Here is a 24,853-nt window from a genome sequence, read left to right as displayed (position 1 = left end):
TCTTTTGGGGGTTTTTGCTTGCTTTCGGTGACTCCGGTCGTCGCGGCGCGATCAGCCCGGTGGGGTGAGAGGAACAACAATGCCATCATGTTTTTGAGACAGGAAGCCTCCGAGTTTGCCCTGAATGAAGAACTTCCTGTGTTTAAACTTGCACGAATATCCGCTGACAAGCTTAGTTCAAATGAAAACACTAGAGTCGGGGGGAGAGGCTAATTCAGACCAGCTGGACTTTTGCAGGACTATAGCTGGGTGGAAAATGAGAGAAACCGCTCAGAGCTCGGGCTGCGATACGTGAAGGGCCCGGCAGAGCAGTGCCTTTGTTATTAAAGAAGGACACGCACAGGATAAATGAACAGCTTCAAACTCGTCTGCAGCTTCTCTCGCAAACGATGATTGGGAATATTTGTTGAATAGAAGCTGTCATACTCGGATGGTTTTTGCTGACGGAGTCGCAAGGAGAGAGGAACATTATCTTTTTGAACAACGCAAGCGCGGACGGAGTTATTTGGCTGCGGGGCAGGGGTTTGGGGGGTGGGATGTGCCGTGTCGCTGCTCGGGACCACTGGGATCGCTGGCCGGGCTGCAGAGCGCGGCCGTAGGGAAGAGCCTCGCTGCAGATGGGAGCTGGCGGCTCGGTGGCTTGCCGCTTCCCTGGTGCGGAGTACAGTTTGGGGGGGTCAGCGTCGCCTTTGGGATTACAGTGTGAAACCGAGCGTTTGGGATCTGCTCGCGATGTGTTTGCTGTGCTGGCGGGTGAGAGGTTAACGGGGTCGTTTCGTCATCTCTAAGCGAGAAAGCATGGGCAAACCACTAAGCAGGCCAGACTGTTTACGGCAGAATCCCACTTGCCTGGGGAAGGGAGAGGAAGAGGATGGTTATATAGAGGATTGCTACGTCCCCCAGAGGTCCATATATGACACGATGCGGATTAACGAGCAAATCGATCAGGGATCAAAGCTTAACCAGCCTTCCAAAAGCACCCTGGACAAGGTGGACGGCAGTACAATATCCAGCAATGGGACTCTGGGAGCTTCCAACGTGTTTGAGTCGAGGCCGCCAGAAACTAAAAAACTAGACGAGAGGGTCATTTTCGATGCACTGAAACTCAGCAGCGATGTCTCCAAGTCAGCACCGGCTCCACCCAGGAGACGGCCAAATCCTGAAAGGAAAGAGAATGTAAACAGGAGATCGTGGAAATCGTTCATGCCACCAAATTTTCCTGAGTTTGCAGAAAGGATCGAGGCCTCCCTGAGCGAAGTCTCAGAAGCTGGTGCCTCAAATCCCTCCCTTCAAGAAAAAAGGGAGTCGAGTGCCATGTTAGCCGAGAGCTCTGGGCATTCGGACCATGAGGAGCCCATGTCTGAGTCTCTAACTTTGGAGCATGTTTCCAAATCAGCCGGCACCACGGAAGTTTTGACGGCCAAACACTTAAACGAGGACTGCTGTGACTATTTGCAGGATGAGTGCCAACCCCTTCTGAATCCAGAAGATATCCACATCAATGTTAGGGACTTCCCCAGGGGTCGCAGGCTTCCGAGTGCCACCTGGCCACGAACAAGGAAAAATCTCATCAAGGGAAGCCTGAGCGATGGGCACCAAGAGACCCTGGAGGCCTCTGAAACAGACTGTACCGTGGAAAACGTGAATCTCTCTCCTTGCCTAAGCGAGGAGTTGCTGGATTCAGGACTGAATATTCTCATCACCTCCAATCTCAGAGAAAAAACGGAGTCGGAGCTGAGATTTGAGGAGGATGAGAGATGGGTAATGATGGAGGAGTGGGAGGAGGCGACACTGTCAGAGAGAGGAAAGACTGTTCTGTTGACAGATGAGAAAAAGAACTGTTGCTTGGCAGATACTTCGGAAGAAAGGGAACAATTAACCACCACAGTGGACCTTCCTGCCTCCGTCCCGCAGACGGCTCACGGCAGTGGGGCGCTTGGGCCACCACTCCCCTGTGGGCTCGCAGTGCCCATGGCCCCAGGGGATACCGATTGCCCCCTCGCCGGGGGCGCGCGCAGCACTGAAGACGTAGCAGTGCAGTGCGAAGCCGAGGACTTTGCTCCAAATTCGGAGGGCTCCACCAGTCCCCTTGTCCCAGAGCAGTTCTCTGACACGGACTCGGTGCAGATGTTCCTGGAGCTGGAGAAGCAGTGCCTCAATGAAGAGGAGGGAGATGGAACCATCTCCCTTGATCTGGAGGTCCAGGTCTCCATGATAGAGTCACAAGAGCCGGACCTGCAGACAGACTCGGAAAAACTTGCTGAGGCAGCAGTCGAAGCTTGCGAGCATCTGGCTCCTTTTGAAGCCAGTGCTTCCGACTCTGCTGTTGTGTCAGACCTGGAGGACTTTGACGGCACGTACAGCTCACAGGTGGTGAGTACAGTAGAGCCTGCTACGGAGCCATACTCGGAAAGGGAAACCTCAGCCATCACCCCGACGGACTCGGATGGAGCCATCTCTCCCAGCCTCGTTGTTGCAGCGGGGACAGCGTCAGTCCAATGTTTATCAAGTTCAACGGAGGAAGACATCCATGGCCCGCTGGTGGATCAAGAGCCATGGGATGCCTGTGCCACGGTGGGCCTGGTGCCTTGCGTAGCGACAGCATCTCCCGAGGCGGACATGAGCCAGGTTTCTGGCCTCGAGGGTACAATTTCTCACTGTGGTGTTTCTGCGTTAGGAAATGACAATAATCAGGACTTGCTGGTCACCATCAGTGCAATAGCACTGCTCTTTGAGGAGATGTGTCCAGGGAGTGTGTCTCCAGCTCAGTCGCTGCCCTGCCGGCCATCAGTGCCGGACACAAGGGTCGAGGAGCTCGACTCGCCCCAGGACTGCTCTTTCCTGAAAGATGTCGAGGGGACAGAGGTGTCTGATAGCCCCGAGAAGATCGATCAGCTTCTCTCTGAAAGGACTGAGCTCACGAACTGGGACATCTCAGAGCTGATGTCTGAGGATGAAGCCACAGATTTGGAAAAAGAGAGCGACGAATCTGGGGACCAGAGTCATCCAGCAGAAAGTTTGGAAGGTCGCTGCGGTTCCCTGACAGCTTTCCGTGCCGGTTCCGCGTCGGAGGAGGGCTCCGAGGTGCAGCTAACGCACGCCGTGTCTGCCGAGGACCTTGCGTCGGAGACCCTTCCCCAGGGTCAGGCCCTGGCTTTGGCTGGGGCTGCCTGCGCGGAGGGGTCCCCCCCGAGCGCGGCCCTCGCTCAGGAGGTGGCACCGGCCACCCCCGTGCCGGAGGCGGGCGTCTTGCAACCGGGAGACTTGGATTTGCTGTTCGCCTGCGGCTGGGAGGACAGATGGGTGGACGGGCCGTCCACGTACGGACGGGCCCCCTCTCCGGCGCCCGCGCGGCACGTGGTGCCCGGCTCCGCGGAGGCCTTCGGCGAGGAGGAGGCGGGAGCGGGGAGCCCGCCGCCCGGCACGGCCTCGGCCATCCCGGACACCCGGGAAGGGCTCCGTGGTGCGTCACCGGCTGCTGGCCTGCTGGTTTTTGGGGAGGATATGGCTGTCCCGGAGCCCAGCGCTCCGGAGGTACCGCCAGCCACCGGAGATGCCACCGCAGACGCCGAAGAGCCGTGTGCTTGGTGCCCACCACCGGGTGCCGATGCGGCCGCCGTGGTGGTGGCAGAGCCTCTGGAAGCCCCGGCACCGTTTGCCGACGAGCCCGCGGCCGCTGCGCCGCCGCCGCCGCCAGCCGACTTGCCGGGTGTCCAGGTGCCCGCGTCGGACGATCCCCTCATTAGCCCCGCACCGCCGGCCGCGGGGAAGCCAGGAACGGCGTCGGAGGGCACGGCCAAACCGCCCGGCGCGCGCGAGCGTCCCGAGGCAGCGCCAGCTCTGCCGGACCCTCCCGGCGCCAGCATCCCCGGAGCGCCTGGCGTGGAGGATCCTGGCACCGCGGAGGGACCCGCGGAGCCGGGAGCCGCCCCGGTGCCGGGCACCCGCCGTGCCCCGGGCCACCGCGACGCGTCCCCGCCGGTCCCCAGCCAGGCCACCGCGGCGGCGGCCGGCACGAAGGAGCCTCCTGCCGCGGCGCTCGCTGCCCCAGGGCCTCCTGCCCCGACAGATGGATTCGCTCCAGATAATGAGGTATTTGTTACTCAGTGGCCCGCGGGCAGCGTTGCAGGCACCAAACCGCTTTATTTGGTGACGGAGGGGGGGTGGCGCGCCGACGGGGCTCGCGGCGGCCTCTGCAGCCCCCTCCCTGGCGCCCGTCCCCTCCCAAGTCCCGTGCAAATTTGGCAGGCGAAGGAAAAGCTCTGGAGGGAGCTGCGCCGTTTTGCCAGCCGGGGAGGCAAAACGTTACGACCGCTCGCTTACCTAAACTATTGTCTTAAACTTTTTTTTTCTTTTTTTTTTCTTTTTTGGCTTTTTCACGTAACGTTATGTTCGCTCAGGCGTAAATTACGGATTTCTTCGGAAAGGTTTTCTTGCCAGGGTCTGGCTGGGTAGTCACCGGGAACGCGGCGGGAGGCTGCGTCCTGTCGGGCGAGCGGAGGGACGGCAGCGGGCGCTTCCCCGTCGGCTGTTCAAAGCGGGCGGTAAGGCGACGCGGCTCTGAAGCGCCCCGGAAAAGGGGTCCCCTTCTTCCTGGCGCTTTGGGGTTTACTGTGCAGCCCCTTGGCTCGCGGCTTTCGCCCCGCGCAGCCTGGCGGCGGGCTGGCGCGTGGGACGGGAGGGTCCCGGGGCCGCGCGCTGCTGATTTACTGCCCTCCGGGTTAAAGAAAAACGCTGCCGAGGCGACCCGAGAAGTCAGCCCAGAAAGCCCCGCTCCAGCAGCCGTTAGACATCGTTTGGGCCGCGCCGCCCGTTTCCCAACGCCGCGGGCGCCCGCCGGAGGCGGCAGCGCGTTTGCACCTGGCTCCGGCCCCGGGCGTCCCCGGGCTGGGAATTAAGAAGGAAAAAAGAGGCGGGAAGTCGAAGCAGCAAATTCCAGACGACGCGTCTTTAGCTTCCTTTAGTCCGTCACGCGAAGCCTCTCGGCGCGTCGGCGTTAACCCCGGCGCCTGCCGTCGCTTCAACGCCGTGCCGCGTTGGCAGGTGGAGGCGCGCACCGGGGAAGCGGCTCGGCTCGCCCAAGGGCGCCGCTAGCGCGCCGGTTCGCCCGGCCCGGCCCGGCGCCGCCGGGGTTAAGCGCGCGGGGAGATGACGGGCTGCAGTCGCCCGGGAGATGAGCGAAGCGGCGCGCGGCACGCCGCGGGGCTCGGGCCAGCCATCTCCGGCGCGAGCAGGAGGTGCCGCGCGGCAGATGTGCTCCTGCCCCTCGAGATGTCTGTCCGGCCGCTTGGCTCTGCCCGGGCTTTCCAGCCGCCTTCACGTTTTCGTGTGCGACGGAGGTTGTACGCTAAATATTTGCTTTGTCGCTGAGTCACAGCGAGGTTAATGAACTGAATCGTTGGAATCTTTTACGAGCAAAGAAAAACAAGCATGTTAAACATAGCCGCTCTTCAGGACGTTAGCGCGTGCGATTATCTTTTTAATGATCCTGGTGCAACGCTCTTGGGTTGCTCTGGGGTTGTACTTACTCGTGTATTGCAGGTATCTGTCATCTGATATTGCAGCTTTCAGCTTGGCTTCTCCCCCTGCCCGACGGTTGTGAAGCCCTGCAGTTTGTTTTAGCGAAGTCAAGGCTTGCACCGAGGGCTAGGACCACGCGTGGGAGAAGCTAGCACCGTGCCGTAGTCAAACATTTGCGCGCCAGGCTTATCAGCCTGGGCCGTTTGTGGGTTTGGCTGCTGCCAGCAGCCAGCTCCATGCACAAGCGGTAACAGGAGAAGCGTCTGGGGAATTGGTGATTTCATGTCACCGTTTACCTCTTACGATCATAGCATAATTCTCCCTGAGCAAACAGCTCTGGACAATGTCTTCTACCACACCCTTTGGAGTGATACCTTGCTGCTCTCGAGTTGCTGAGCTCCAGCAGGGAGAAATCCATTTTTCTGTGAAAACAAGGCAAAGAAAGTCAAGGCAGTCCGTCTTTCTCAGGCAGAGGTGGAGGGATGTTTGTTTGGGGGGTTCTGCTTGCTTTGTACTCCTTCGGAGATAAAAGCATTTATCTGGTGCAGAGATCTGTGCAGTCCATAATCCATCGCTTTGCTGGGAGAGGGTTTGCACTTTGTGTTCTGTATTTGAGATGGATTTTTTAGATATTGCCCGTGTCCTTATACTCTTGGACACTGAAGGAGGAGGCGTGTTTGAGGAAGAGGGCAGGCGGCCGCCTGAATTCAGTCCCCCCTGCTTTCCGACAGAAAGTGTTGCAATAGGGAAGCACGCTATAATCCTTTGCAGCGTTCGTTGCAGCCTGACCTGTGCTCTGTATTAGCTCGTAGTCCAAGGTCCCAGAATAAACAATGAACGAATCCACTCCCTTTTTTGGGGATGGCGTTGTTCGTTCTGGCCAAGTCGAAAGCTGCCTCCCCGGAGCGGGGCGAGCGGGCGCCTGGGCTCCGGCACGGCCGGGCCCGGGCAACCCCGCTGGGGCAGCACGGAAATGAGCCCGGGCTGCCGGGGTCGGCCTCCTCGGCTGGTAATTACAGCAGATTTGGAGCTTTGATAAAGAGCACTTATCTCCTTCGTGGAAACAGGATTTTCCCTGCTCTCTGTCTTTACAATGGTGAGCTTCGTTCGCTCTCCTCCCCCTTGCCTGTCAAATCTTTTTGTTGTTAAAAGCTTTTTCCCCACCGGATTCCCAGGCAGGATTGTGCCAAGTATGTGGCGCGATAAATGACTTGCACGTTAGTTGCCTGTTGCCTTTGTCTTTCGAAATGCAGCTCGGTTCCCAGCGTGTGTAATTTCAGCGGTTAACACAACTTTTGTGGATGTCAGGTCTCGGTTCTCAGCAGCATCCCTGTGAGGATCACTTGGGTTTTTCCCCAGGAACGTTATTTCCAAACCTGCTGGCTGACCGCAGCCAGTGCTCTAACCTCTGCAGCGCTTTGCTCTCTCCACCTCGCTCCTGGAACTGATGCTTTGAAAAAGGGGTTTTACCCCTTTGAAAGCAGAGATGGCTGCCTGGAGGTCCCCAGCTGTGCTCTGCGCCAGGAAACGCCTGCAACGTTCGTGTTACTGGGTCAAGGCAAGGCAGGCGCTTAAACAAACTTATGCAACTCGGTTCAATAAAATCAGCGCGGCCAAAGAAGCAGTAGATACTGCCTCTTCTCTTGAGAAGAAAGCCTTACGTGTCCGTTGAATGATGGAGCCAGGGCATTGTAGAGCAGCCTGCAAATTATGGATGTGGTTTTCTCTCCCACCCTTCTCTTACCCAGATGTTCCAGAAGGAGCAAGTGGATCCTCTTCAGCTGAAACTGCAGCAAGTGAATGGCGTTGGTCAAGGGCTCATCCAAAGCGCTGGCAAAAACTGCGACGTCCAAGGGCTGGAACATGACGTGGAGGAAATCAACACTCGCTGGAACACCCTCAACAAAAAGGTGAGCGCTGCAGGGAAGGGGGTGCTGCTGGTCCCGCTGGTGCCCACGGAGGCTCGCTGGGGTCCTGTAGGAGAAGGGGGGCGTTGCCAGGAAGTCGAGCCCAGATGAGCTGCCAAACCTCTCTCCGAGTGGGAGGGAGATGCCAAATCGCTGTGCCCCGTCGCCACCCTGACGGTGCTCTGTGCTGTGTAGGTGGCTCAGAGGATTGCCCAGCTGCAGGAGGCCCTGTTGCGCTGTGGGAAGTTTCAGGACGCCTTGGAGCCCTTACTGAGCTGGCTGGCAGACACGGAGGAGCTCATCTCCAACCAGAAACCTCCCTCCGCTGAGTACAAGGTGGTGAAAGCCCAGATCCAGGAGCAGAAGGTAAGCAAGCATGGGACAACTGGCTGGGTACCTTGGAGCAGGGGCTCTGGATAGCCAGGCAGTAATTTGGCCCAGCGGTAACAGATGAGGCGTAGCTGGGATGTCCGCAAGCCTCTTCCTTTCACAGTGGCTGTCCTACAGGTTCCCCATATGCTAGCGCTGCAAACAGCCAGCTGCTTTGCCCAAACCAACCATCTCCACAGCATTATTGTCACGCTGCCTCTTGAAGTTTGCTGCTGGTTTTGCTAGTTGCCTGTGTTTTCCCAGTCCTAGACTTGGTTCTGTTTGTGCTGATAATTCTGTTATGTCAGGAGCAAGCTGGTGTTAGTTACCAGTTTGGGTATTTGGACAAAATGAGTATACAAACTGTAAGAACTGACCCAGCACACACTGGTGTTTATAGATATAACAAACCTGGGTCAGAGCCTGCTCTTACGAACATGCAGATGAAAGTTCAAGTATCGCCACAGTAAAACATTTTTAAAATGAATCTTTAAAAAGGCTTGCTCTGACATATTGAGACTTTGAAGAGGAAATTTAAAGTGAAAGACCAATTTGATCTTGATAGATTTTGAGGGGGTGATGGGGAAGCCTCTTAAAGCTTCTCTGGAACCAGAAGTGCTCTGAATCTCTTTTGAGCTGGTTTCGATGGTGGAGGAGGAAGATGGTGTGGGTATCCCACTCGATCAACTCATCTCGGTGCTTATCGATGCTTTTCAGACGCACTTAAAGTTTGGTATCTTTGAGGGAAGGAAGTAGTTCTGCTGACTCAGTTCGATAACTGTTATCCTCCTTTGTTCTCCTGCTGCTATTAAAGCTGCTCCAGCGACTTCTGGATGATCGCAAAGCCACAGTGGAGATGATTCAAGCCGAGGGTGGGAGGATAGCACAGTCAGCCGAGCCGGCAGACAGGGAGAAGATCGTCTGCCAGCTGGAGAGCCTCGAAAATAGATGGGCAGGACTGCTCAGCAGGGCGGCTGGCAGGTAAGAGCTGGGCAAAGAGACCTCGTTGCCCCTCAGCTCTAACGGAGGAGAGGTTTCCCTGTGCCTGGTCGGTGCTGGCCGCAGTTTTACCCCTTGCACTGTTTGCATCCTGGCTGATCTCTCAGAAACCCCACTGCTTTTTCCTGAAATCTGGGCTGATAGATTTTCCTGAACTCTGGGCTGAACGTTTGAGGTCAGAGCGTGGATGCATGCTGCCGTTGCCGAGACGTGCCCAGCTCTGCCGTGGTTCCTCTGCGTTCCCGGCGGGATCCCTTGTGGGCAGGTTGGATGGCCCAAACGGGCAACCATGAGCTGTGCAGTCCTCAGAGGGTCTGCTCCATTGCCATGGTGGACAAAACCAACTGTGGGGAGAGCTTATCCGGTAATTTGTGGCGCCTCAAAGTTTTACAGAGCTTGATGATTTGTGTCTATGAGAGGAAAGTGAGTTTGTGACAAAAATGTTGCTGTTATTGTTCTAGTGTTTGTTTTGCGTGCTGGCTAGGCTGGAGCCTGGCTCGCTGGAGCTGTAGTGTTTGTTGCTCGCATGCGCTGGTCAGCCAAACAAGAGCTTGTTGAGATAGTTCCTGCCAGCGTCAGCCGTTTGGTTTGCTGCAGGTGTTAACTCACTGGTCAGTCCTGCTGGCTGCTCTGTGATCGTGGGATAACAACACGTGGAAAGCGTGCGGAGATTTCTTTGCAGATACATCCTGGAAACAACAGCTGGAAAACATGAGAAATCAAAGCCTGCTTTGGGAGGTGAAGCAGATAGCAGTGGTTTACAATGCTAGGGAAGAGCTCAAATTAAACAAATTCCCTTCAGGGGGTGGATGTTATTTTTATTCCTTTAAGCTTTTAACATTTAGCTTTAGTGGGAACATCCTGTTGACACCTTTCTGCTGCCTGAATCTCATTTACAAGTCGCTTGTTGCTACATAAGCTAAGGCGTTGGGTTAGGAGTTACTTGTGAGGGCCAGGTTTGACTTCTCAATGCTTTGAATGGTTGTAGAGGAGATGGGCTGTCCATCTAGCCCGTGCACCGGGGCCCAGGTGTCTTTGAGCAGAAGCTCAGCAGCTCTGAAACACCGAGGGCCCCACCACCAGCTGACTGTGTTGGAGGATCTCTAAGAGAATGATGTTAACGAAAGAAAAGCAGCACAAAGGGAGCCTTTCTGCTGCCTTCACTGGGAGCCGAACTGGACCCTAAAGGAACAGCTGCAGAAAAAAGCTTATGCTGCAGTTTCTCCATGCTGCTTTTTGTGTTTGGATCTGCAGCTTGCCTGACAAGGTGTCTCACCTTGCACTGAACAGAGGCGCTTCTGTTCCCTCTTTCTATTGCTTTGGTTTCTACGGTATTTCCGCTCTGGCTTCTGGTTCTGTCAAAGCCCACAAGCCACTTTCTTGTGCCAAGCCGTACTGGCAGTGGGGTGGTGTTTCAGCTTAAGCTGCTTCCCTTTCCAGGCTCCAAAAGGGGAGCTGTTCCTTAGCTGTTTTCTTATGCTCCCAATTTAGGCAGAAACAGCTGGAAGACATCTTGGTTCTGGCTAAGCAATTCCACGAAACCACGGAGCCTATTTCAGACTGGCTGTCAGTGACGGAGAAGAAGCTGGCCAATTCCGAGCCCATTGGCACCCAGACTGCCAAAATCCAGCAGCAGATCAGTCGCCACAAGGTAGGGCCCCGCGCGCGAACCGAGAGCTGCTGATGGAGGTGGTCGGTGTCAGGTCTCTCCTAGATGGATGTTTCTGCCATGGTGAGGTGGTTTTTGGCATGAGCAAGTTTAACTTCCCTGATCACCACCAAGACAGATATCTAGGCTGCGTTAAAGAAGGAAAAGGCTGCAAACTCTAACCCACTCTTTGCTCTTAGCAATGATACAAGGTATTTAACTGATGTCCTTGCACCTCGCAACAAATGTATGTGGTTCTGGATAGAAAAGCCATTCCTGTTTTTGTTTGTTGTAAACCTTTTTGTAATACATTTTGCCCATTCACGGGTGGGTTTCATCTCCTTTCTCCAGTTCAGTTGCATTCATTGTTTCTGTTTTCCCCTTATTATTTTTCCATCTCATTTTTTTTCCACTCATTTTTGTTTCTGTTGTCCATTTTGTCCTCCTGGCTTTCAGGCTCTAGAGGAAGAGATAGAGAGCCACGCGGCTGAGGTGAATCAGGCGGTCAGTGTCGGGCAGTGCCTCTCCTCCCTGAGCTGCGCTGCGGAGCAGAGGCTGCTGGCAGAGAAGCTAGACTCTCTGCAGGGCCGCTACGGCGAGATCCGCGACCGGTGCTGCCGCAAGGCAGCGCTGCTCGAGCAAGCGCTGTCTAATGCTAGGCTCTTTGGGGAGGAGGAGGTGGAAGTGCTCAACTGGCTGGCTGAGGTCGAGGACAAGCTCGGCTCGGTATCCGTAAAGGATTACAAACGGGACGTCCTGCAGAAGCAGCATGCTGACCAGCTGGTATTTTCCGTTTTCTTCCATATTTATGTTGTTGATTTTGTTGCATTTATCTCTTTTATGTTTCTGGTGTGTTGTTAATTTTAACCGGCAGTGGAACAAGCTTTGCCTTTCCGAGGCTTGGAGAGGTATAAAGAGATTTCATGTGTTAAAAACAGTAACTGCAGCCCCAGAATGGGTTTCCCGGGGGGAGCGGAAACTTTAAGAGACTCATTTGCTTTGTGAGCAGTGTCTGAGCGTGCTTGGCCACCGTTTGTCTTTAGAAGGCTGGATGCTGTTTCCAAGAATGTGAATTTGAAGAGCCCGGTGGGGTTTTCTGAGCTAGGCTGGCCACCGAAGAAGCAGTCTGTTTCTCTTCTGTTAGGGCCATGTAAACCTTGTTAAGAGCGTGGTTATATGTAATACAAGACTAAATTTTTCAGCGTTACATGAAGATTTGGGATGGTTTTGCTCTACGTTTTGCACCTTTGGGTGCCGTACGTCCCATAGCAGGAGAAGGCTGGATGGACTCGTATCTGATCTGTTGTCCACCTTCCTATGTTAGATAAAGAGCAATTAATGCTCTCCTTAACATCGGCCTCTGTCCTGCACTGAGCAGCCTGCAGGACTCAGGGACCTGCTTGCAGAAGGATAACTGCAGTTTGTTCTTTCTGTCCAGGCTCTGAACGAGGAAATTGTGAACAGAAAGAAGAACGTGGACCAAGCCATTAGAAATGGGCAAGCTCTTCTAAAGCAAACCACAGGTAACAAGAAGAGCCAAACGCATTCTGGCAGATGTCCAGGCTCTCCCATGCTCTGGCAAACGCGCTAGCCTTTGTGCAGTGCTTTGTGTTAGCCGGGAAGTCCGTGGTCTGCAATGACAAGTTGTTCAGAGGAGGCTGTTCTCCTTTTCTCCTGATCTCATTTTCTTTTGGACCTTCTCAAAGTAGCTGCTCTGCATCCAGATCTGCTTGCTGAGCTGCGTGCGCTCCTTCTGCTTGGTAAATCCTGACTCTCAACCCCCAGCTTTCCGAGCTGGGATTCCCACCATCTACGTGAAGCGCTTGGTGATATTCAGCACTGAGCAGCCCTGTAACGAGGTGTAGGATCTTCTCTTTGAGTCCAGCTGCTAAATCACATGGAAAGAAGTTAAAAATATGCCAAGCCCTTTCCTAATATTGCTTTCCCATGCTAAGCAGTTGTCGCCGTTGCCACGTGGGTGTGAGTTTATGTTTATGAGTGGGAAGGAAGGTCGGGGCAATGCGTTCCCTTCAGATGCGGTCTGCCCTGAGCAGATGTACAGACCTCTGTCCTTGTGGGAGCCACATAGCAGGAAGAATAATTGCAAACAAATTGGCTTGCGATTTCTTGTCCTTTCAGAAATAGGAGCAGAGAGTGAATTGGACCTTTTCTTGGAGCTGTGACATATTAGTTAAGAACTGAGTTCTGGTGGCTTTAGGGCTTATTGCAAAGCAAGGTTTCACAGCTTGCTTCCTTTCTATTATAAGAAGGAGGTGGAAATTACACTAGCTGGTAGGAAAATGTCAGCTCTAAGAGTAGCTTCATGGCTGTAAAAATAGGTTTGTTAGTCGCATTGAGCAGATGAAAAGTGAGACTGAAAGTAGCTATTTAAAATGGGAACACAGGGCAAGTGGTTGCTTAAAACCCACCGCAAACCCTTTAGATGGGCATTTACCCTGTGTCCCTGTCTTACAGGGGAAGAAGTGTTGCTAATCCAGGAGAAGCTGGATGGGATTAAGACCCGCTATTCAGACATCACAGCTACCAGCTCCAAGGCGCTCCGGACACTAGAGCAGGCTCGGCAGCTGGCCACCAAGTTTCAGTCGACACACGAGGAGCTGAACAGCTGGATGAGCCAAGTGGAGGAAGAGCTCATGTCCAGCGGAGGACAGTCACCTGCTGGCGAGCAGATACCCCAATTTCAGCAGAGACAAAAGGTGAGACCTGTTGGAAAGCAATGCCCAAGCGTCAGGGGTGTCGAAGTTGTGTGGGAAGAGAGTCGCGGGGGGTGGTTTGCTCCCTGCGCTGAGACGACGGGAAAGAACTAGAGAGGGGAGGAGAAGGAGCGTGAGATACGTAGTCTTGGAGCATGTATCACGGGGACTGGGAATTGGGGAGCCGACCGCTCCCGGGCTGCGCCGAGCAGCTGGCTGCTGCATGCTTTGTGAAGCTGTCCTCCGCCTTTGTCTCCTCGGCTGTTTACACGTCTCCTAGCAAACAGCCTAGCCATTGGGGCCGTGCGGCAAATAACTTGGTTGGAGATTTCGTGCCAACACAGAGCATGAGAAGAGCAAGGACACAAAACGGCTGGAAAGCCCGCTGCCGGCCTGCCCGTTTCTCCCAGTAGCTAGGTGTCACCTGTGCAGTGCTGTGAGCGATCTGTGTGTGTGTCCCGCAGGAGCTGAAGAAGGAGGTCATGGAGCACAGGCTTGTCCTGGACACCGTGAACGAGGTGAGCCGAGCACTCCTGGAGCTGGTTCCCTGGCGAGCCCGCGAAGGGCTGGATAAACTTGTGTCGGACACCAACGAGCGCTACAAGCTGGTCAGCGACACCATCAAGCAGAGGGTGGAAGAAATAGATGCTGCTATTCAGAGGTCTCAACAGGTAATTTAATAAGCTCAGCCGCCTCTTTTTGCAGCAGCCTGCAGAAGGGTTTCTCAGAAGAGACGCAGCGAGTGACTCACCCGGCCTCGGTCCGAGCAGCGTGACTGTAGTGGGAGGAATGAAAAGCGGTGCCTGACGGGAATGCCAGAGCTCGTCCCTGGCACCCAGAGATGAATGGGCCCGCAAATAGTGCGTGATAGGATTGCTGAGAGCGCTGCGCTAGTTTCTGACCGATGCAGTTGCATGCAATTTGGAAAAGATAATTCAGAGTCTCTTGGGGCAGCGCTGGGTTTTCCCCATCTGCTGGCTTGTGCTTGCGTTAGTAACGTAGCTTGTGTAAAACCGATGACAGGTGACTTTCAGGCCTGGAAACGTAAACTTCTGTTCTGATAGCACAAGGATTTGTTCCAGGGTAGCAGGCCTCTCAAAAAGACTTATTCCTTATGGATTGGAGTTTGCAGATTGCCATGAATAACTACCCTTGTTAGCTTTGAACGCCAACTCAGAGAGCTGAGTGTGCAAGCAAAATTAGCATGTAAAATAGTGGCATCCCTTCCTCTACGGACAGAGAGGGTGTAGAGAAAGGCAGTTGCTTCGCTGTGCTCTGCTCTGCTAAACGCCTGTGTTGCAGTGCTGCTCCGCGCTTTGAAACCAGCTGCAGGAGCAGCCTCCTATGGGGTGGCCAACTGCCCGGCTCTTCTCGACGTGTGGGGACTTTCAGCCACGCGCCGGTGGCCTGCACTGGCAAACTCGTCTAAGGCTGGGGCTGTCTCTGAGTATTCAGATGTTGAACGGCTCTGCTGTTGGCCTTTCGAGTGCAGGGTCAGGGTATATAGGGCTTCCATTTATCTTGCAGAAAAGTCCTGTTGCTTTAAGTGTTTGTGACGAGAACATAAAGGTAATTTGTCACTTGTTTCCCTGTCAGAGAGAGCGAGGTCTCTGCCTTAGTCTGCACAGAGCTGGAGCAGAGCAGCTCATGGGCCGCGTGGCCGTCGCTGTGCCGGGGTCACCGTTACTGCCTGCGTTAAACAAAAAAGGGCAGCTGTTCCCAGCTGGGGGAAAAAGGATAAACCAAGAAACCTTCAGGTTGAATAAAAGAAAAATCTGGGCAGTTTGTCCTCAGATGCAGTGCAGGGAGTGAGATGCGGTGGCAGGCGTCAGCACCAGCGTCCTGTCCCACCAGCACCCTCCCACGCGCCCGGGCCCAGCGCTTGCCGCCGGTGTCCCACTGGCTCCCCTCGCTCTCAGGTCCTTGCTGAGGGCCGGGCCAGACCCTGCTGAGTCTCGTTGCCACTTTTGCCCGTTGCTGTGCGTCTCCCAGCTCTGTGCGCAGGCTGGTGCTCCTCTTCCAGCGGGACCAGCCAGCCTGGATGCTGTCCCCAGCGGCACACAGGCAGCCTGGTGCCCTGTTTGCCACGTGCGTGTCCGCTGCGTCCGTGCTGCCTCTCGCTAACCTGTTGCGCTCCATCTCCTCTCCCTGTCCGCCAGTACGAGCAGGCTGCCGATGCAGAGCTAGCCTGGGTTGCCGAGACCAAACGGAAGTTGATGGCTCTAGGCCCGATTCGTCTGGAGCAAGACCAGACGACAGCTCAGTTGCAGGTGCAGAAGGTACGTGCAGCATGTGTGCAGCTCCCACCCCGGCTGCGTGCCGGGCCGCGAGCTCTGGGAAGCAGCAGCATCGCTCCTCCGGGCCGGGGGCAAATGAAGTGAAACGCCTAGTTCAGGTGCAACAGCAGAGGGAGATGACGATTCACCAGCAGGAGCAGAGCAAATCATGACCGTGCAAGAGAGGAAACACTGGAAATAGCTCAGTGCTTTAATTAAACTGGGGGGAAGAGCTGAACAAGTGCAGATGTGCATGTTCAAGGCAGTTCACGGACAAGGACGAGAGTGGGATGGGGGAATGGCTGGGGTCTGGCAGGTGCAGCTCAGCGCAGCTTGGTGTAGCTGAGCCCGGAGTACGGTGAGAGATGCAACTCTTGGCCTTGGTAATAAGGAAAAGGAAAAATGGAGGGAGAGGGAGAGGGAGGACTTAGGCAAATGAAGTGTTGGGCCTCTAACAGAAAAAGCCTTCAGATTTTCAGGTTGCCAGATGAACTGTGCACGAGTTAGAAATATTGACTGAGCTGAATGTGCACAGCCTTTGGATGAATTCCGGCCGCGCCGTGGGCCCCTCGAAGCTGTCCCTAGCGCATAGTTGTTTAGGGCTGGATCGTTGCTCTTGCCTGGACTCCTCTTGAGACATATGCCCCTTGTTAAGGCTTTCGCTGTGACCATTTTAGCAGCTCTACCTGAGCCTTGCAGGAGCTGGCAGCAGGAAGAGTTTAGCGAAACAAATGTATTGATTAATGAAGGTACTTTTACATTTGTTTTTTTATTCATTGTTCCCTCCAGTGGGAGACTCTTGTTTCCCTCATGGCAGCCAGACTTGGAACAAAGAGAAGCTGGTTTTTTATATCTCTGAGATGAGATCATGCCTGAAAGAACGTGCCCTTTAAATAAACAGCTCTTTTCTCCCTTTACCAGACTTGGCAATCAGAGCAACATACATGCTTATTGGATTTTGTGCATTTAAAAAAAAAAATCATTGTTATAATGGAGAGGGACTGAACCGTCGAACATTAAGTTAAATTGAGCTCAACTTGACTTCCTGCTGCTTATGGATACCGTTAATCACGGGGCCTTTGGGGGCGGCAAAGTTATTGGTAGATGTGGTTCTGGAGAGCACGGTCTCAGGGGTTTAAAATATTCACCAAACTGATCTCCTACAAATAGGTCTTGGAGCTGTTCCTTTGCAGGAGAGGAAGCTGAGGCAGGAAGACCTGCGGGAGGGACTTGCACAGCAAACCTTGGCTTTATATTGTACAGTGAGGCACAACAGTCTATTTTTTGTTAGATTTACTGCTGCTTGGCATTTCTGTGGAGGAGGCCGCATGCAAGATACTCAAGGTTTCAGATGGACAGGAGGAATGACCTGGGTGGGGGAAGTTGTTCTGAGCCTGACTTGATTTCTGATTTCAAGTGCCTTTTTTGGGCCTTTGAAAGAGAGAGGTTAAAATACATGAGTAATGAGGCCAAAAACTCAGTAATCTGCTATGGCAGCCAGATTTTCAGTGTGCCATGGGACACTTGGGCTGAGCTGTACGTGATCTCTGTTGTGCTGAGTTTTGGCAGGATTCCTGAGGTCTGCTCCCCGTGGCGACAGGGAGAAGGCAGGAGGAGGGCGCATTCGAAGGGCCGGAGAGGGAAAGGTTGTCGTTTTTTCTGACTTCTTTCCTTTCTTTGGACATTTCCTTTCTCCAGGCTTTTTCCATTGACATTATTCGGCACAAAGACTCGATGGATGAACTGTTCAGCCAGCGCAATGAGATCTTTGGGACATGTGGGGAAGAGCAGAAAGCTGTTCTCCAGGTAAGACATACTCTGCTCTCCAGGGGAACCAAGGAGAGCGGAGGGAAGAAGGGCGGATGCTCAGCTCTTGCTCTGTCTAAAGGAGTTTAAAATTACTCCATCTTTAGTACTAAATTCCCACCAGTGACACTTAGCAGAAATCTCTTTACATTTATTACTCTCTTTTATGGCAGTATTTTTATTGCAATGTTTATGGAGGGGAGGGACAGTGGCGATTTCTTAAGCTACTTTAATTGGAATTACAGCTAATGCACATGGAGCACCACCAAATGCATCTTCTGCTTTTCCAGCTCACAGCAGGTAGCTGGCACTTTTACCGTGCCCTTTTGCGTCCGTCACTAAGTCTCCTCCTGTTCCTTTTAGGAGAAAACGGAGTCCCTGGTGCAGCAATACGAAGCCGTTAGCCAGCTCAACTCGGAGCGCTACGCTCGCTTAGAGCGTGCTCAGGTCTTGGTGAACCAGTTCTGGGAGACCTACGAAGAGCTGAATCCTTGGATTGAAGAGACGCAAGCCCTGATTTCACAGTTGCCCCCTCCAGCGATCGATCCCGAGCAGCTCAAGCAGCAGCAGGAGGACATGAGGGTAAGGAGATAGCTGAGTCTGCAGCTCCTACGCTGGCTATCAGGGAATCAGCTGTGGAGGCACAGCACTTGCAAGGTCACGTGTGCCTTGTGCATAGGTCTTTTTTCTGATGAATTTTTCCGATTTTCCCGGTCTCTTGTTTTTGGCAATCCTACTTACATAATACAGTGGTGTCTCGAGCATGTCACTAGAAGAAAATCACTAGAAGGGTTGGAAGGCTTCACAGTAAAATACAGGATAAACCCGAGGGGGCCCGACTGTCTTTGGAACTTTTGCCTGATTGTGGCAGGGGAAAATGCATTGGGCTTTTAGGGTAGAGAGATGCCAAGTAATTTTTCCTCAGGATGATCCCCCTGGGCTTTGGGGCAGGTGGGGAATATTGCTGCCTGGGGAAGGCCCCCTGCACAGGGCGAAGTGACGGTAACGCGCAGCGCTGGCCGCCTTAGGAAGCACTGAGTACCGTGTGCTTGATGCATGCTGGGTCATGGTGTGAGTTTTCACTATCAGGTGAAATAATTGCTCTTTGAGTGCGAAATAAATAGGCAGTGGCCTTCAATAGATTTCTAAACAGTTGTCTTTTCTTTTCCCCCCCTGCCCATCCTCTAGCAACTGAGAGAGTCTATCGCTGAGCATAAGCCTCATATTGACAAACTGCTGAAAATCGGACCGCAGCTCAGGGACCTCAACCCTGAGGAAGGGGAGATGGTGCAGAAAAAATATGCAACCGCGGAAGCCATGTATGCCAAAATCAAAGAGGAGGTGTGCCAGCGGGCCCTCGCCCTCGACGAAGCCGTCTCGCAATCCACTCAGGTATGCGTCGCGGGTGCAAAGGAGTCACGGCACGCTAAGTGTTTATTGCAGCCCCCCAGGGAAATCCACGTGCTTTCAAGTGCCGTTCTATACTGAGGCTTACGATTTTAAAACCCGTTTTAAGGCCCAATGCAGTCGAGCACCTTCCAGGGAGCTGTCAGCCGACTGCAAGGCAGAGCTCCCCGCCACTCGGCACTGGCTTCAGGAGGGAAGAAGCAATTGCATCTTGATGTACTAAATAGAGTAATAAATTTTTACAACCTCAATAACGATGCTCATTCAAAGGGGCTGTTTTGGCATCCACCCAAGTTGGAAGGGCCCGGAGAGCCTCTTTGAAGAGCCTGGAGAGATAAGTTTCATTTCTGATAAGTAAAGCACTACTGGATAGGCAGTGTAGCGCAGCATCATTTTTGTTGGAGAGTTAACTGTCGTCTCCGGGGCCCAGGCATGTGTAGAGGACACCTGCAAAAGCTGGGATTGCAGGGAGAGAGAGATGAAAAGATGGGCAGAGATTGTAGATCTTAAAGTTCAGAAAGGGGGTAAAGAGTTTGTCACGCGTGCTCAGGATGTGTAATTTATAGTAATGTTTCATTTCACCCGGTGTTACCGTAGCACAGTTGTTTTTTGTCACGTCTGGGTGTTTGTTTTGTTTTATTTTATTTTATTTTTTATTTATTCCTGTATTGTTTAGTCACTTCTCTGGGTTTGCACTTGTATTAACTCCGAGTTTTTCCCCCCCACACACCCCTCCCGTCTCATCTCTCACTCACATTGTGGGATGTGTTATCTTTGTGTGTCGCTGCCTGTTCCCGTCTTCCCCACATGGTCCCATTTCATTGTTGTGTTGACTGCGCCCCACCATTGCAGATCACGGAGGTAAGCCTCGCCACGATCGACGTTCATTTACGCTCTCTCTTTGGCTGAAACAATTCTGTTTTATACCCGGATTTTTATTTTTGGTCCGTGCACAGCTCAGCGGAACGGGCTTAAAGAATTAACTCTGAGGCCCTGAAATCACGGCTCTGAGCTGGCTCGCGTCGCGTCGCCGTGCGTGGTTTCAGCCGTGGCCAGCTTCCGCTGCGAGCGCTTAGTGCAAAGCCGAGGTTTTGCCGTTAAAGGGGTTTACACTGATGCACAGAGTTTTCTGCTCTAGCCGAACTTGCCGGTTTGCTTCTGCGTGTTGGTGAAGCCAGCGTGCCCATGATCAACTTTGCATCGGGAGCCTATTTCACCTCTGCTGTCAGTATGGGACATGGGGATAGGAGGCGCTGGTGTCCCGCAGAGAAGGGCCCCAGGAGCACGTGGGCTGCAGCCGCAGTAGGATGCTGTCCTCGTCCTCAGCAGCAGAGATGATCTCGGGTCTTGAAGGCCAAAGTTGACTTTTCTAAAACACCCTGCCAGACCCCTTTCCTTTATCACTCTTGGCTTTCTGATTCTGCTTTTGTCGAAGCCCCAGCTCTGCGGCAGCTCACTCTACACGCATGCGGCCTCCCACCATCTCGCAGTAACTGCGTCAAGGTGGTTCCCTCACTGGCATTGCACTGAGCGGAGATTTCCTTCGGCACCAAACACAGGCACTTTTCCAGCAGCATCTTTGCGTGGATGCTAAAAGAAAAAAAGGGATTCAGTTTTCCTGTCGTGCTGCCCTTTTGCAAGAAGTGGGACAGCAGTCAAAATACGAGTTTTATAGGGTTGAATGTCATGACACGTCGCTGCCATGTTTGGTTCACAGTCGCCCGTGCTGGCTCTGCGAGCACGTCTGGCTGACGCACTGTTTGACTCCTCGGAGCTGGTGCAGCCTGAGGCTGTAAGCAGCAAATAAAAGCAGGGGCAGGCATGAACAGGAGGCTGCAGGTGTAACTGCTGTTGCAGGCAATGCTTGTCCTCTCTAAAGAGGCCACAGGGTGCAGCACTGAGGGGCTGTTGCACACGCTGGGAGCGATGCAGTGCTGTCTAATCTCCTCTTGCTCACCCTAATGGACTTGTTCCTCCCCAGTTCCATGATAAGATCGAGCCGATGCTGGAGACGTTGGAGACCCTTTCCTCCCGGCTACACATGCCACCGCTGATCCCCGCAGAGGTCGATAAGATCCGGGAGTGCATCAGTGAGAACAAAAATGCCACCGTGGAGCTGGAGAAGCTGCAGCCCTCCTTCGAGGCTCTGAAACGCCGCGGCGAAGAGCTGATCGGGAGATCGCAGGGAGCAGACAAGGACCTGGCGGCAAAAGGTATCTCAGGGTGGATTCAACAGGAGACGTTTGCTGTTGGCATTGCCTCTGCTTCTCTATATCCTACCCAAATCGTGGCTCCAGCGCCATGCGGATGTCCCAGGGCTGTATTTCAAGGGTCTCCTGGCCCTGGAGAGGTTGGGTTCTCTGTGAGCAAGAGCCAGGTACCTGCATCCATCTGGAGCAGGCAGGGTGGTGTCAACCAGAGGAGCAAGAAAGGTTTGTGACTGCTCAGGCTAAGGTTTAAACCAGCCTAGTTCAGCTGTGAGCTGTTCTCTCGTGGCAACTGCTGGTGGCCCCTTTGAAATGGTTTGTTGGTGTTGATTCAACCCCTAATGGGGGTTGGGAAGGAGCACCCCCAGCACAAAAAGACATGTCAGCCCAAGTGATGCTAATTGGCACCTTCGTAGGCAGCTCGTGAACTGATCAAGTGTAGACTTCACGCTAGAGGTAGCCAGAACAGAGAGGTTCACTGGAGGAGACTGCGTGGGCAAATTTGTCCTGAACTTGCCTGCACATAAATAATAGCTTTATTTCTGCAAGTTGGAGTTTCTCCAGTCCCTCAGTATCTCTCTCAGTTAATGCTCTGATAGTCCTGGTCATCTTTGATTCTTATTAGAATATTCTACTGGCTGTTTCTAAGTGGAAAGTGTTTGCAAAATGCTTTGAGTTGTAAAACAGTTTCCTAGTGGCCAAATAGGACAGGCTCCTTCGTCACTGATTGTTTTCATTCCCTTCCTCAGTAATCCAGGATAAGTTGGATCAGATGGTCTTCTTCTGGGAAGACATCAAAGCTCGGGCTGAGGAACGTGAAATGAAGTTCCTTGACGTCCTGGAGCTTGCAGAGAAGTTCTGGTACGACATGGCAGCCCTCCTGACTACCATCAAAGACACACAGGACATTGTGCACGACCTGGAGAGCCCAGGCATTGATCCATCCATCATCAAGCAGCAGGTGGAAGCGGCAGAGGTGAGGACTATGGGGCTGTATCTCAGTCTGGAGCCTGTTTGCACCCAGCTTGTAAGGCAGACTGGTGTAGATCTTGAATATGGGCACGGCCAAACATGGCTGTAAAACAGTTTTGTAGGCAGTTAGTCTGATTACGAAACATTATTTACATTGTAATTTGGAACTGCAGGGGAAAAAAAAAACAGAAGTGTATTTTACATATTCTCCCCCCCACCTCCAGCTGCTCGTGCTCCAGACAAGGAAATGATGCTTAAATCACTTTACCTGCTACTGTTTTGGGAAATTATTGTCAAAGCATGTGGTCAGCGTTGTGTGCCCACTTGTTGGAGTGATGTGGAAGTTTGCATGGTTCTGCTCCCCATCTCCGTAGAAGGCATTTGAGTGCTATGTCGTGTGGGAAGTGTATATCTGAATTTTGGTTAGAGTGGAGATAACTAAAGCTGGACGGACTTGGATATGTGTGTTGTTGTTTGATTGTTTCAAATCTCGTGGTGAAATCCGCTTTGAGTGTTTGAATATCGACTTGACTTAGGCCTTGGAGAGCAGGGATGTTACTTTATGCCTTGCTCTTTGCTAAGTTTGTTCTTGCCGTTTTTATTTTCATTTTATAACCATTCTGACTTCAATGTACCACCATTAAGTCTTGAAAAGCGGTTGCTGCATTGACAAAATACTCCTGAAAACAGCATAATCTGCAGTGAGGCCAGTTCAGGCACATGTCAAGTTAAATACAGATTTTTTTATTTTAGTTCCCCCAAACCCTGCAAATAGCAAGCAGCATTGCCACTGTGACCGAAGGTGGAGGCAGAACAGGCTGGCCGTGGCAATGCTGGTGAGCAAGAAAACCATCTACATCTTTGTAGTGTAGTGGTAGTGGTCTGGCTTTGGGCTGGAGGTTACCAGAGTTTGTTCAGCCAGAAGGCAGGACGCCGCAGAGCAAGAAGGACTCGCCGTGCTTTAGCCCTCCTATACTTATGCACCAGGGGACTTTTTGGAAGAGCATTTAATAATAAACATTTTTGTTTTGTCGCTGTGTTATCTGCAGACTATTAAAGAGGAAACGGATGGCTTGCATGAAGAGCTGGAGTTCATTCGACTCCTTGGAACTGATTTAATTTTTGCCTGTGGCGAAACTGAGAAACCAGAAGTGAAAAAGAGCATTGATGAGGTAGGAGAAACAGCAGCCTCTCCTTCAGATAAAATCAGGTAAGTGCAAGTGGGAGCTCAAGTGGAAGAGCCTAACAAATTTTGTGGTCAATCTTGTGTTCTGCAGATGAACAACGCGTGGGAAAATCTAAACAAGACTTGGAAGGAGAGGCTTGAAAAGCTCGAAGAAGCCATGCAATCGGCTGTGCAATATCAGGACACGCTTCAAGTAAGAGGCAGTGCTAGGCTGTTTGTATTGTGGGTGAACCTTAGGAGCATCACTGGGAATCCTCTGCCCCCAGTTGTGCCGGGCACTGCACAAATGCAGAGTGGGAAGAGGTCTCCTGTGTGAGTGTTTCCAGCCTCCGTTAGAGGCCAAGCTCTACAACCAGGTCCAAGGAATAGAGCAAATATTTGAGACTCTATTGGTCCTCCCAAATCCATCCTCATTTCTGCACAAAATGGCAAGATGAGCCTGACTGTAGTCAGCTCCCTACGTTGGAAGTAGGAGAGAGGAGGCAAAAGAGCTTGCAAAAGCATGTGCTGGCCAAGCAGGCTTCTCTGTCCAAAAGCAAAGTTGTGTGGTTGCAGGATGACAGATGCACCTGCCCTGTTTCCCCGACCGGCTGTTTGCATTTTCCTGGGTTAAATGCATGCACTCATTTCAGGCAATGTTTGACTGGCTGGACAACGCTGTGATTAAACTCTGCAACATGTCGCCTGTCGGCACTGACCTCAACACAGTTAAAGAGCAAATGAACGAGATGAAGGTATGCCACTGGAATCAGACTCATTCTCTAACGCTTACTTTGCGTTGTAAAACTCACGCTCAAATGATTCATTATATTCTGGTTTTTGTCCGGCTTGTTTTGGCAGGAGTTTAAAATGGAGGTTTACCAGCAGCAGATCGAGATGGAAAAGCTTAATCATCAAGGTGAATTGATGCTAAAAAAAGCTACAGATGAGACAGACAGGGACATCATAAAAGAGCCACTGACAGAGCTGAAACATCTCTGGGAGAATTTAGGCGAGAAAATTGCTCACAGACAGGTACGGAGAAGATCTGGGCTCTTGGAAATGCAGAGTTGAAATTCACTTGGATGCTCCCACTCCTTCCTGACTTAAACTTTCCTTTTCCTTCCCTGTCATTGAACAGCATAAGCTAGAAGCTGCTCTTTTAGCACTTGGCCAGTTCCAACACGCATTAGCAGAGCTGATGGCCTGGCTAACCCATACTGAGGAGTTGCTAGATGCACAGAAACCAATCAGTGGAGATCCAAAAGTGATCGAGGTTGAGCTCGCAAAGCACCACGTGAGTACTCCCACTCAGGACAGGTTTTAATCCATTCCTGATGCAGGATTTTATTTTCCCTGAAGGGCTTGAGTTTATTCGAACCCGTGAGAGCGTGCTGGAGTTAGCAGGCCCTTTCAGAGACGCATCGAACGTTTACCCACCATGTCTCACATAGGTGTTGAAGAACGATGTCTTGGCCCACCAAGCAACCGTGGAGACGGTGAACAAAGCAGGCAACGAACTCCTGGAGTCGAGCGCGGGAGATGACGCAAGCAGCCTGCGAAGCCGCCTGGAGAAATTGAACTCGTGCTGGGAGTCAGTGCTGCAGAAGACAGAGGAGAGGGAGCAGCAGCTGCAGTCGACGCTCCAGCAGGTCAGGGACGCTCCCCGGCGGGATTTGCCTGGGCAGAGGAGCACCGCTGAGGGCCTGCTCCCACTTAATGTGTCTTCCCAAAGTGAAAGTAACAGAAGTTAGAGACTTTGGGCTTTTTTTGGTGCTAGTTTTTCATTTTTGTCTGGGAATGACTCTCTGCCTTCTTGGAAAGGCAGCAAAGACCATGCACTTCTGCCGCAGAGTATGAACT

At 52.7% G+C, this 24,853-nt stretch overlaps 1 protein-coding gene across 14 annotated transcripts in view; it reads left to right on the top strand.

Annotated features, from left to right (window-relative positions):
• The window catches only part of MACF1 (microtubule actin crosslinking factor 1), a 160,091-nt gene that overhangs the window by 113,106 nt on the left and 22,132 nt on the right, over positions 1–24,853 (top strand). For 6 of the 14 annotated variants that reach the window (XM_068917708.1, XM_068917696.1, XM_068917700.1 and 3 more), the window contains 21 exons: positions 7,269–7,430; positions 7,623–7,793; positions 8,611–8,777; positions 10,287–10,446; positions 10,900–11,226; positions 11,882–11,966; positions 12,919–13,160; positions 13,622–13,828; positions 15,317–15,436; positions 17,132–17,239; positions 17,603–17,821; positions 18,428–18,631; positions 19,499–19,507; positions 20,628–20,859; positions 21,603–21,829; positions 22,875–22,997; positions 23,103–23,204; positions 23,644–23,745; positions 23,852–24,025; positions 24,132–24,287; positions 24,445–24,642. In XM_068917708.1, coding sequence (XP_068773809.1) covers positions 7,269–7,430; positions 7,623–7,793; positions 8,611–8,777; positions 10,287–10,446; positions 10,900–11,226; positions 11,882–11,966; positions 12,919–13,160; positions 13,622–13,828; positions 15,317–15,436; positions 17,132–17,239; positions 17,603–17,821; positions 18,428–18,631; positions 19,499–19,507; positions 20,628–20,859; positions 21,603–21,829; positions 22,875–22,997; positions 23,103–23,204; positions 23,644–23,745; positions 23,852–24,025; positions 24,132–24,287; positions 24,445–24,642 — 3,495 coding nt within the window. The remainder of the gene's footprint in view (positions 1–7,268; positions 7,431–7,622; positions 7,794–8,610; positions 8,778–10,286; positions 10,447–10,899; positions 11,227–11,881; positions 11,967–12,918; positions 13,161–13,621; positions 13,829–15,316; positions 15,437–17,131; positions 17,240–17,602; positions 17,822–18,427; positions 18,632–19,498; positions 19,508–20,627; positions 20,860–21,602; positions 21,830–22,874; positions 22,998–23,102; positions 23,205–23,643; positions 23,746–23,851; positions 24,026–24,131; positions 24,288–24,444; positions 24,643–24,853) is intronic. The other 8 variants (XM_068917701.1, XM_068917698.1, XM_068917697.1 and 5 more) reach the window with 2 other exon arrangements.

This window comes from Struthio camelus, chromosome 23 (assembly GCF_040807025.1).
Source record: "Struthio camelus isolate bStrCam1 chromosome 23, bStrCam1.hap1, whole genome shotgun sequence".
Taxonomy (NCBI): domain Eukaryota; kingdom Metazoa; phylum Chordata; class Aves; order Struthioniformes; family Struthionidae; genus Struthio; species Struthio camelus.
The sequence above is the reverse complement of the archived record's forward strand: the minus strand, read 5'-3'. Positions and strand labels throughout refer to the sequence as shown.